General features: G+C 39.3%; 1 protein-coding gene across 1 annotated transcript; it reads right to left on the bottom strand.

Moving 5' to 3' along the window:
• Positions 1–4,231: 4,231 nt before the first annotated feature.
• LOC148959858 (uncharacterized) lies at positions 4,232–5,437 on the bottom strand. The gene has a single exon (XM_089109801.1). It carries the CDS (start codon positions 5,435–5,437, stop codon positions 4,232–4,234), a length of 1,206 nt encoding a protein of 401 aa, XP_088965927.1.
• Positions 5,438–13,449: the final 8,012 nt, after the last annotated feature.

Raw genomic sequence — 13,449 nt, 5'->3', positions numbered from 1 at the left:
GTGTTGCTATAAGTTTAACGGTCAGTAGTTCTGTTCATGCCGTTCGGTGTTAGAGTGTTTGCCAGGCCAATGAGGTATTGCTCTTTGGCTCGTCGGACACTCTCTCGTTTGTCGTTGAGCTTCAGTAATGGTGTTACAGTAAGGTCATTGATGGTATGTTCTGGGCTACAGAAGTGTTCTGCAACACCAGATTTGTCTACTTTTTTGTTGATAATGTCTCGTCTGTGTTCGTCAAGAAGAGAGTCATTGAGGATAGCAGAAATGGAGCATAGTTTGTTGAGGAAGTGTGAGGGTGGCCACCCTACAGAACACATATCAGAATACGTCAGCGACATCCTTAACCCACTGGTCCCCAAACTTCCATCCTACATCAAAGACACCACACACTTCCTCAACAAACTATGCTCCATTTCTGCTATCCCCAAATGACTCTCTTCTTGTTACCCTCGATGTATCATCCCTTTACACCAACATTTCTCACACAGAAGGTATCAAAGCTGCCTGGATACACCTCAACAAATGCACATTAAAAACTCCACCAACTGAAACTTTGTGACCTTGTCGACATTATTGACAAACAACAATTTTGAGTTTAACGGACAACACTTTTTACAGAAACAGGGTACAGCTATGGGAACAAGGATGGCACCACCCTATGCAAACCTTTTCATGGGGACCTTTGAGTCTGATGCCCTGGAGAAAACCCCTCACAAACCTCTTGTATGGTGGCGTTTCATCGACGATATTTTTATGATTTGGACACACGGACCAGACAAACTCACTGACTTTATCAATACACTCAACAGTACCCATCCCACTTTTAAATTCACTAGTGAACAATCCAAACAATCCATACATTTTCTATCAATAAAAACAACACTCTCTCCACAGATCTCTATATCAAACCCACAGACACACACCAGTATCTCCTCAGCACCTCCGCACACCCCAAACAAACAAAACAGTCAATCCCATACAGTCTTGCCCTACAACTACGACGTATATCCTCGGAAGATGAAACCTACAAATTCCGAACAAAACAACTATTACAATACTTAACGAAACGAGGTTACAAAACAAAACAGACACTCAAACAAATACCAGACAAGAACCCCTGAAAACCACAAAACAACGTAAAAATCACAGAACACCATTTGTAGTCACCTATCACCCCTCATTGCCACAGCTATCTACCATCCTCAAACAAAAGATCAACATATTACAGAACTCCAAAACATGCAAAGAAGTCTTCCCCGACATACCAATACTCAGCTACCGAAGACCAAAAAACCTCCAGGATCTATTGGTTTGTGCACGAATAAAAAGTGACACACCCAGTAATCCCAGAGGCACTTACAAATGCCACTCGCGACGTAACTGCATAACATGCCAACACATCACAGACAGTACTACTTCTTTTAACTTTACTAACACTGACAAAAACTACGACATAAAACAAAGACTGGACTGCAACTCAACTAACGTTCTTTACGGATTACAGTGCAAACACTGTTTAACGAAGGGACACAAGAACTGTCAATACATCGGACAAGCAAGCAGACGACTGAAAGACAGATTTAACGAACACAGACGAGACATTATCAACAAAAAAGTAGACAAATCTGGTGTTGCAGAACACTTCTGTAGCCCAGAACATACCATCAATGACCTTACTGTAACACCATTACTGAAACTCAACAACAAATGAGAGAGTGTCCAACGTGCCAAAGAGCAATACCTCATTGGCCTGGCAAACACTCTAACACCGAACGGCATGAACAGAAGTACTGACCGTTAACCTTATAGCAACAACATCATTATTTCATATTACAGTACTTCATCCCCATTACGTCTTCATGCCACCACCTCCACCCACCCTCTCTCATTCGCCACCCTTCCCTCCTCTACCACTGCGCTGCATTCACACAGTTCCGCATCAGCCAATCCGACACCACCATCGCCTTTTTTAAATATTTAAAATTTTTAGCCCGTTAACTTTTGCTCTGATGAAGCCCCGTACAATATTAGCCTTTACTGATTTACATGTTTTTATTGTTGTTTATTCTCGGCGTATTGCGGTGTTTCATATTTGCTACATTTTTATTGACTTTTCGCCGCAAGAACTCCTTGGAGCCCGTCAAGCAGCCTGCTACAGTGGCCTTTTCTTCATTCACACATTATCATCATATCCCTGACAACATACAGCTTCTTATTTCTAGCCTTTACATCGATTTTAAAACCTCTATCATCACAAGCCACTATAATACTCCTGCTATTCCAGTCCGCCGTGGTGTGCTTCAAGGCGACTGCCTCAGTCCCCTACTATTTAATCTATGTTTCAATACTTTTATACAGTACATAAAAGCTGAAAAATACAAACAGTTAGGTTTTTCCCTACATGATCAGAACTGTGGCTTCAAAGTAAATCTGCTACAGAGTAGGGCACGAACTAATTAGAAATGAACCCAGATACCACAAAGCAAACACAACGCTGGCGTTCTTTCAATCTTGATAATTGTTCACTAAATGAACAAGATTAAAAAATAGTTGATAAATGTAAACATAATTAATTAACGAGTTCTAGATGTAATGCAATCGAATGAAAATAACAACGTGAAGAAAAAGCAACATAAACAGTAACAGATTAACCGAAATTAATTTCAACTTACTATTTGTTTGACCTCGTAGCATTATCTAACCAATAGGCTTATCCACAGCTAAATGCCATGCCGAAAACGGTTTCTTCTTTTGCTTGCAACTCGTACGAACTACTATCGATGCTGTTCTCTTTCTCTCCGTGGGTAAAACACGCCCAATGCTTATATGGCTACGATTACAAATCCTTGAAGACAAGCTTATCACGAGAAGAAATATCACGTGTCCCTGAGGACATGCCTAAACAATGCTAATCATATCTAATTATAACAGGGTCAAAAGTCCAAAATAGTTCTATGTAAACAACAACAAATAAAATAAGAGTAAAAACAATCTGTTTTCTACAAGAACGACCGTATGTTTCAACCAGTCCATTGGTTTCAGTTTGCTGACGCTGCGAATCTCAGTTTTTCCTTTTACCTTACGATTGTTATAGTTTTGTTAAAGCTATAGCAAAGACAAAAACTAGCAAAGACAAAAACATATGGAGGGAACTATGATTGGCCAGATCTACTTTTCATGCTAACAAGTTTGGTGGATCAGTTATCTTCAAGGATGGTTTTGCTGTGGTTGTCGTTAATGTCAAGGAGTTGAATAGGAAAGATTTGAAAAGTGAAATTGAGGGGGAATTGGAGAAACAGGATATCATTAAAAGCTGTGAGCTCCGCATGCAAGGATGTTCTATAGGAATTGAGAATATAGACAAAAAATTTTGCATCAAGTTTATTACCGATGGAAACTCACTGATAGTTTAGTCAAGTTTATTCTACGTGCACGTATGAATCAAATTCCTTGTAATTAGCTAATTCAAATGTGGAATAAGGATCACGATAAAAGATGTTCAATGTGTAATGAAAGGACTGAATCAATGGCACACTTAATGAATTCCTGCAGAAAGTACAAAGATTTATACTCGCGAAGGCACGATTGGGTCGTATAATTCTTATGCCAAAAAATCCAAAAAAAGAATTCAACATCAACGTTATTTGTCAACAAAATGGTAGAAACAGCTTCTCCACACATCAAAAATGCATTTCGACAGCTAAACCAAAGGAAGCCTGATATACTAGAGATAAAAATGAACAAGAGAGAATGTGAAATTGTTGAAGTCACTGTCTGCTTTGATTTGTATATGGATACATCCTACCGAGAAAAAGAAAATAAATATCAACCACTGATAAACTTAATGAATGAAAATGGAATTGCAACAAGAATCAGTGTCATATGTTTTGGATCACTTGGGACCGTACATAAGGATGTGAGGGGAAACTTGATTTGTGAGGTCAAACATGATTTGTGGTAGCATTCTATGGCGAAATAGGTGTAAAAAAGTGCAAAGTCATTATCTCCTTTCTTTATCACGCCTAATGCACCTAAAATAACTGGAATTGTACAAGTTTTGAGGTGCCACATCTTTTCTACCTCTATCTCGAGATCTTTGTATTTGGAGAGCTTTTCAAAGGTTTTTACAGCGACATTCCGATCAGAAGGCACACTCATATCAATGAGAAAGCATTGGTTGTTTTCCTATCCTTGATTACAATATCAGGACGGTTGCTTTAATCGTGCGGTCTGTTTAAATCGGAAAATCCCAAAGAATAGTAACATCATTTCCCTCTGTGACTGGTTCTGGATGGTGCTTGTACCATTCACTTGGGGTCTTGATGGAAAAATGGTTGCATATTTTCCAATGGAGATATTGACCAACCCTATCATGTCTGTTTTTATACTCCCCCGGTGTTAAGATGGAGCAGCCAGAAACAAGGTGATCAATTGTTTCAATTCTTTCATCGCAAAATCTACATTTTGGGTCAGCCCCATTGTGTAAGATATTGGCTTGATAATTTCTAGTGAACAAACGTTGATCTTGTGCAGCAAGAATGAAGTCCTCTGTTTTCGCTTTTAGTCCGGAGCTACGTAGCAACTGATGGGTTGCTTGTGTATCTACATCAGCATTATTGGCTCGAGCAGCAAACTGTCCATGGAGAGGTTTCTCTTGCCAGCGAGATTCAAGTTGTTTTAAACCTTCATGTTTCGCTTTATTCTTTGATTTGCGAGCTATCTCAGTTGGCGATAATAAGTTGTCTACTTCTAGCTCAAGGTCAAGTTTCCGAGAGTATTTGTCAGATTCCTTTGTAACAGAGTGTAACCTTTTGGAGTTTTCATGCCTGTTTACCAACTGGAGCATCCAATCTTCTGTATTATCAAGGTAATTGAAGAGGCCTATTGTTGACGTTTTGTAGGAAAGTTCCATTTGTATCATTCCTCTTCCTCCCTTGTTGCGAGGAAGGTAGAGATGGTCAACATCAGATGTTGGATGGAGCATTCTGTTACAGGTAAACAATTTTCTGATTTTGCTGTCTATTCTCTTGATTTCACTTAAGTTCATATTTATGATATTAAAACTGTAAGTTACTACTGATAACGCTAAGGTGTTTATAGCGGTTGTTCTGTTTTTAGAATTTAGCTCAGTTTTCAAGATAGATCTGACTCTGCGCAGACATTCTTTCTTAATTTTCTCTTTCATCTTTGCATGTTGTAACCCATCACCCTCATTAACTCCTAAGTATTTATATGTACCTTCTTGATCAAGCTCTTTCATGACAGAGTCATCATCAAGTACAACGTTCTTTGTTTGTTCCAGTTTCCCTTTTTTAAATATGGCTTTCGCACATTTGCTCAGCCCAAACTCCATTCCAATGTCATCACTGAATGCCTTCACTGTTTTCAGCAGTCCCTCCAGTTCGTTATCATTAGAGGCATAGAGTTTTAGATCATCCATGGAGAACAGATGATTTATTCTTCGTGCAAAGATTTTATATCCATATCCTGTTTGGTTAAGGAGTTTAGAAAGAGGCATAAGTGCCATGCAAAATAACAGGGGTGCCAGAGAGTCACCCTGAAAGATGCCACATTTAATTTTCATGCCAGGGGAGGACAAGATACCATTAGAGTGGGATAAGAAAAGGTTAGTTTCCCACATTTTCATAGATGATCTGAGAAAATTTATAAGGGTAGGTGAAATTTTAAAAAGTTGTAAGCAACGTAGGATCCAAGAGTGTGGTACGCTGTTGAAAGCCTTTTTATAGTCGATCCAGGCTGTGCTCAAATTACGATGCTTTGATTTAGCATTTTCCAGTAGCATTTTGTTTATCAGTAGTTGGTCTTTACAGCCATATGAGCCCTTTTTGCACCCTTTTTGTTCAATTGGGAACATATCGTGTTCCTCCAGGCGTGTATAGGTCCTTTCCGAGAGGACAGGAGTTAATAGTTTGTATGATGTGATTGGCCTGTAGTTTTCAGGATCTTCAGTCTCAGCAGTCTTAGCAAGTAGGTACGTTGTGCCTTGGCAAAACCAAGTTGGAGTGAGGTTAGGCAGCTTTTGCTTAAGTTTCTTTTAATGATGGGTATTTGTTCTTTATTTTCAATATGATATTTTCTTATTACTTGTGTGGATTTTCTAGATTTCGATTTTCCATTTTATTATCATTTTTGTTACTATTATTATTATTATTATTATTATTATTATTATGCTGATTTACACAGTTCTGATGTTATAACTGGCTTGTTATTGATGTTTCTTGAAATCGGATCAATACGATCTTAGATCTCGAGAACTTTCTCAACACTCTTGCAGTTCTTAAAAGTACAGATTTTTGTATTAGTTTAATCTGCGTCTTGACTCCAATTTCCTTGATGTAGTTGCTCAAATTTCGTGTTACTGTTCCAAGGGCTCCCAAGACAATAGGGATAACTTTTGCTTTCACTTTCCATAATCTTTCCACTTCTCTTTTTAATTCGTCGTACTTTTCGTGTTTTCTGAATAATATCTATCCCAATCTTTACTCCCAATTTTTCAATATGCCTTTGAAACTTGTCCGAGATAACTCCTAATGCTCCAATCACTACAGGTAATACTGTAGCCGTTCTCGTTTGCCATACATGTCCTATCTCCTCCCTCAAATACTGGTACTTTTGAATTTTTTCAAGTTTTTTCTCTTTAACTCGTTAATCTCCTGGTACAGCTAGGTCCATTGTTTTGACTACTTTGTTATTTTTATCTACTAACACAATGTCCGGTCGTCTTGCCTCAATCATTCTATCACACTGGATCGTAAAATACCATAAGAGCTTGTAATTCTCATTTTCAATAATTGCTTCAGGTTGCTGATTATACCACCTATCTGCTCTTATGAATCCCCCTTTGCTACAGAATTGCCAGTGAACATATCGTGCTACACTATCATGTGTCTTTTTATACTCCCTTTGTGCCAATTTGCTACGCTCACTAACTAAATGACTAATAGTTTCCGCTTTCTCTCTGCACATTCCACACATAGGAGAACTCTTATCAATATGGAACTTTGTATAATTTGTTCTTAAAGCTTATTCTTGAGCACTGCAAATCAATGCCTCTGTACATCCCTTCATATCTCCCTTTGCAATCCATTGCCATGACCTTTCCCAATCCACACCTTTTTGTCCCTCAAAAACTGTCCATGCATTATCTTTTGTTTCCTTTCGTCTACTCTTTTCTAGCTATTAGACCTTTCATACTCATTTGGTTCAATTGCTTCGGCAACATTAACTATGCCTGATTACTCGACCTTTCTCAAAAGTGCTACTATTCAATATGTACCAACTCTGTCACACCTTTGATAATGGTATCATGCAAATCACAAAGATCAGTGGGGAAAGGCTGTCTCCCTGAAAAAATACCTCTTTATATATTTACATTTCCGAGTGACGTACCGCTAGAGGTTGATTCAGTTTGTCAATTAAAGTGCATATCACCTCAGCGAGATTATAAAGTTAATTTGTTGTATTCGATATGGAAAACATAGATTTCAATTTTTTTTGCGTTTCGGCCAAACATTTTACAGTAATTAAACCATTAAATCGGACCGATCTATTCAATTTTCCCGCCATTCGTTTTCAAGACCGGGCATCTTCGAAAGCCTGGTGACTAGAGCATTGTTTTACGCGAATACGTCATTTAAGGAACCAATCGCGACAAAATGCCGGACAGGTGTGTTGTTTATGGGTGCGATAGTGTACCAGATATCTCTAATAGTGCAGCCGCTTAACCTCAAAAAATGGACGAATTGTGCATTTTATGATACAAGCATGAAATTTGGTACAAGTACACAATTTGACATGCTGATTAAGATGAGATGCAGACCCCACATCAAAAATGCCCCCAAATACTATTTTTAGACTGGGGTACCTGTACCCAGTCCTTTTTTGGTCTTCTTCCATATCTTTTAAACTATGCAAGACATAAATCTGAAATTTAGTGTTCTGGCGTAATTTGACATGCTGATTAAGATGAGATGCATACCCCACTTCAAAGACGCCCCAAGAATCTATTTTTAGACTGGGGTACCTGTACCCAGTCCTTTTTGCCTTCCTCCGTATCTTTTAAACTATGCACGTTAGAAACCCGATATTTAGTTTCCTGGCGTAATTTGACATGCTGATTAAGATGAAATACAGACCCAACTTCAAAAATGCCCCCCAAAACTATTTTTAGACTGGGGTACCTGTACCCAGTCCTTTTTTGGCCTCTCTCCATATCTTTTAAACAATGCAGGTCATAAACTCGAAATTTAGTTTTCTGAAGTACTTTCACATGCTAAATAAGTTGAAATTAAGAGCCCACTTCAAAAATGCCCCCAAAAGCTATTTTTAGACTGGGGTACCTGTACCCAGTCCTTTTTTGGTCTTCCTCCATATCTTTTAAACTATGCAAGTCATTAACCTGAAACTCAGTTTTCTGACGTGATTTGACATGCTGAATAAGATGAGATGCGATAAAATATTGAAAACCCCCAAAAAATATTTCCTTAGACAGGGGTATTTTTACCCAGTCTTCCATTGGATCCTATTCGTAAATGTGGAAACATGCAAGTTGTAAAACGGGAGTAATTGGACGTTTAAAACAAAATATCTTATAACAAACCTGAACGGTTCTCAGGCCTGGACTCGTTCTATACGGTAAAAACATAAAGAAAGTAATTGTCCTGTATTAGGATTATTCCTAACCTACCACAGGTCAAACTCTGCAACTCTTAAACTATTTTCAGCATATACCGTAGATTTATGATGGGGATACCTTTTACAGTAAACTGTTCGTTTAGTTCTCTGAACACTGACCATCACAACTGCATAACGGGGAGCAAGGGATGTCATATTTTCGACACATACATTTTCCACGGCAGTTCTTTTTGCACGCACAATGCTTCAGTTCTTTCAAGGACTTTGAGGCCTCTGGGGTTATCATCCATACTGGCAAAATGGAGCCATTCACTTCTTTCCATCCCCATGCAGTTATATCTGGTAGGTTTTGGATACATTGTAAGGACTGTCTCCAGACATGGCTGAAAATCAAAGCCCAGTGATTAGTTATCAAGTATGTATCATGCTGTAGCAATGGGCAGTATCAAGAGAAAAAAGTTCTAGTAGACCTATTTTAGAATAAGTGACTTCAACAATAAACAACATGAAAATCTAAAATTTCATTGTATAGGCATGTACGTAGCAATTGGTCACTAGTGTGATCTAATCTTACCCTCCTTGAAAAGCTGACCGAAGTGCATGCTGATGCAAAGCATCCTCAGTTGGTGGTATGCCTTCAACTGTCCTCGATTTCTTTGTAAAGAGAAACCTCCTTGCTTCATTCACTGCAAGACACTGAGAAGACCGATCGTACAGCAAAACCACGTACCTCTGAAGCAACGACATATGTTCATTGGTAACTGTATCAGGAGCATTTGAAAAAGAAACGAAAGTTTCTGTTACCTCAGGAAAAGCCTTCCAAACGTCCCAGGCAGTGAGTTTGCCTCTTCCACAAAATGAAGAAGCTGTGTCGCAACCAGTAAAAGCGTACCAAAATAAGAGGCCAGAACAAACTCTTTCTTCTAGCGCATTTGCGTAATCGTGGATGGGTAACCACCTTCTGTCTTTTCCTGTCCCAAACTCGATCCAAAGATGTACTAAACTGAGCTGCCGGAACAATGCAATAGCTATTATAACAACATCAGTGTCCACTGTTTTGATGGCGACTCTTTCATGTCCGGAACTGGACATGCTCTTCAAGTGGACAAACATTCTAGTGTCAGCTTCTTCGTGATTACACGGGGAAAGCTGCTCCTTGTTAACATCTTTGCAGTTTATAGTAGCATCATCGTCGTTTGCAAAGACAAGCTGTAAGTTATACAGTGCAGCTTCTGCGGAGCATATACCGACAATAAGTCGCAACAACTCTAATTTGTTCTCGTTTACTCGCAGGAAGTTTTGCCATTTACGAGTGATGGGTGTTTTGTCTGAGACGCGTATCCTTGCTCCCGTTCCCCTCTTTTCTCTGGTAAGTGCCTTGATGCTTTTCTCTCTGTAGACGTCGAAGACCACGTCAATGCGTTCTAATGAGCTTTGTTTTATTTTAGAATGCAATTTTGAAAAGAATTCATGTCTGCAATAATCCCCAAAAGTAGTTGATTCTCTGGGAGGTAACATTTGCACTAATGCAGCTCCATCGATAACAAGGGCAGTTATGTCAGGCTCCTGGTACCGAACCTCTGCGTATTTTGAAAAAATTTTGATGCAGTCTGATTTTGCTGTTTGACGTACTCTGCCATATTGTGACAACGAAGGTGGATACGAATGGTTCTCGTGTGAAAAGAACTCATCAAGATCACATTCTCTCGTCTGACATGCGACATAAAGGGAAGCATAGAGACTACAGTCCTGCTTAAGTGACGTGACTTGTAGCTTGCTGTTACTAGTAACAACTGAGTTCTTTTGTCTGAAAAGAGGCAGCTTGTTTCTCTTTATTACGTCATGTATGGATTTCTCTGTTTTTATTATTCTCTCTTTTACGAAATCTTTGTACTGGTTTTCACCTTTCTTTTTTGCATCCCGGACTGACTGAATCGACTTTTCATTCATTACTGTCTTACTGATAACCATCATAAGTATATCATTTTCTTCATCAAAGGGGTTGCCTTCTCGTTCAAATGCTTCTGCTAGGGCTACAACATCCTTTCTAAATCTCTTTTCAAAGGCTGCCGTATTTTCGTGATGACTTTTAAACTCTGAATTATTCTCAGCTGACTCATTATATTCTGAGATCATTCTAGCGACTTCTGGTCCTGCAACCATCCACCTCATAAGAGCCTTAGGGCTATTCAATATACCAATTGCACCGCCATCATCTTTTATCAATTTATTGTTTTGCTCGTGGGCGTGGTCATCTGCGATGCAAGAGAATTTTCTCTTTGATTTTTGTACGGTGAATTTTCCTTTCAAGAATTGCTTGTGCACTTCTGGGTGTCTAAAGGATAGGTCTTTCAAGCTCTGGATAAAAACTGGAAGCCAACGGGAATAGTGGACATGGTCCAAAGCAAACATCCAAGGTGTGACTTGCTCTAGTGCATCAACGAACATGTCAAAATTAGCAATCTGAATACTTTTGACTAGCAGTAAAAGCAAGCTTTGTAGATAGAGGACTGTATACCAATACTCAAAATGCACTGACTGATCTCTTTTGTACATAACCCATTTGTCATAATCGAGGTCGATTCTTTCTTCGATTTCCTTATTGAATGCCTTTTTCAAAAGAATATGCAGGGCTGCTAACGACACTTGATGAGCATACCTTGACTTTTTTACATGTCCCGCTGATAAGAGGGCATCTGCAGTACCAGACGTGTGTATCTGTGCCGATACAAGTAGCTCACTCCACTCACTTCCTTCAAGCCAGTCTCCAATCATGTTAAGTGTTGCCATCTCTATATGTAGGCCTCCCATCATGAATATAAACTTGTCCTCGCCAAATAACTCTGGAAACTGCCATTGGATCTGTTTCCCAAGTGCATAGACAGGTTGATCTGCAGTTATCACTGGTTTCTGGCCAGGGTTGAGATGATCGACTGCCTTCCTTATTATCTTCATGGTATGCTTAACCATAGCAAAAGAATTGATATTTTCATCGATCAGAGGCATTAGTGCTGACAAGCATTTTGGACGTGGCTTCGCATTTGTGGTCTCTTCATTGAATGCTGACCAGGAAACTTTCGCTGAAAAATCTAATGACTGCTCTTCTTTTGAAAGCAATTCAACTCTCTGAAGCCAACTATTACTTTCTTTGATCGGCATGTGCGATACATTTCCTACAGTCGAATTGATTAGGGCTACTGGACAGCTTTGTTTCACCTCGGCTACTGGAGATATGTCAGTGTAGTACTCTGGCAGTTCAGCATTTTGTGAATGACGACCTCTACTTTCAAGGTTATACTGAGAAAGTTTGCACTGAGCTGCTTCATCTGGATGCTGGAAAAGTGAGATCCCGGTACCGTGGAAATGCCGTCTTGCAGTTGCTGATGTCGCATTATGGTCAATATTATCTATCGCTGCTGTAGTAAAAAAGCCATGTTGCAAGCAAGGTGGGCACACTAAATCATGCCTCTTGTATCTATCGCATAGTACTTCTGTTATCGATGTCTGAATGTTTTCTATCCTGTCAGAGGAAATACTCAAGCCAAAACTAGCTAGCTTATCAATAACACCAGCTTTTCGAGTTTTTGAATGCAGCATTAAGCCAACATACACTGGCAGCGGGGTTTCACGCTCCAATTTGTGCCTTCTGTTTCCTCCATCGCGTTTCTGTTTTGTTGCGTTGTATCGTATTAGCTGAGCAATATCCTGAGCGAAGATATCTGCGTCTTCTACCGTTTCATTATCTGCAGGACAGTTTGTCCCTTCAAGCAACATTCGAACAAGGTACACTAGACTAGATGGTACCGACGATTTCACATAATCTGCATCAAAACTTCCTTCAAATTCTGGAAAGCTGGAGAAAATATCTTTCCTTACTATATCTGCTGCCTTAGCAAGAACCATGCCATCATTTTCTAAGTCCTTTGAGCAAGCATCAAAAAGAGCTTCGCCACTATTTTCTTCAAAGGTTAACAAAACATCTCTGCCTTTTTTTAAAGCTTGAAGTCCTGGAATGTGATTCACGAGCTTCTCCTTAAGTCTAGTGCTATGAACACTCTCTGGATCACCGCCATAATGTACAATCGTCTGAATATAGCGGCTTTTGATGTCACTTAGCTTGAATACTGGCGATCTTCCTGGTAGTTCTTTACATTGAATTATGTAATGAACGATCTCGGATAATGCTATACCGAAAACTAACGCCTTTGACTTGTCAGTTTCGCTCTCGCTATTCTTAAATTCTCTCAATCTGTTATAAAACCTTGCCAGGCATTTACTGTGGTATTTCGACTCGAGTGCAACTATATCCCCTTGACTTAGCTTTGCTAGTAGTTTTTCATCACGAAGCTGAGTCGCAGCAGCACGTATTCGCTGATCTAGCCCCAATGTGCTAGCAGTTCTGAGATTCTTATCCGTGTCAACTTCATCACAAAAAAAGCACGTTGATTCCAAAAAGTTAGCGCTTTGGTATAATGATCTTGTTCCTCTGGATGAGTTTATATTGTCCTTTTCAGTTTCAGAAAGCTGTCTTCTCTTTACTGCTCTTTCGAAGTGATACTTGTCACAACTATTTCTACATGATTTATGAAACTTAGCAGCATGTAAAATAAACGACTCTTCAAGGGACTGGCATGTTGCTTGAAGCCTTTCTATTTTGAGGCCATTTGGTAATAGAAGTGCCTCTGATAACTTTTGAAGATCTCCAGCTAAAGTTATATAGCCAGCATCTTTGTCTTTTTTCTTGTTGTTAAAAGGGCATAGCAGTTTTTCTTCAGTGCTGAGCTGACAAATCAAACA

This window comes from Rhopilema esculentum, chromosome 8 (genome assembly GCF_057945365.1).
Source record: "Rhopilema esculentum isolate cy_ngs chromosome 8, ASM5794536v1, whole genome shotgun sequence".
Lineage (NCBI taxonomy): Eukaryota > Metazoa > Cnidaria > Scyphozoa > Rhizostomeae > Rhizostomatidae > Rhopilema > Rhopilema esculentum.
Note: the sequence above shows the minus strand (reverse complement) of the source record. Positions and strands in the feature narration are given on the sequence as shown.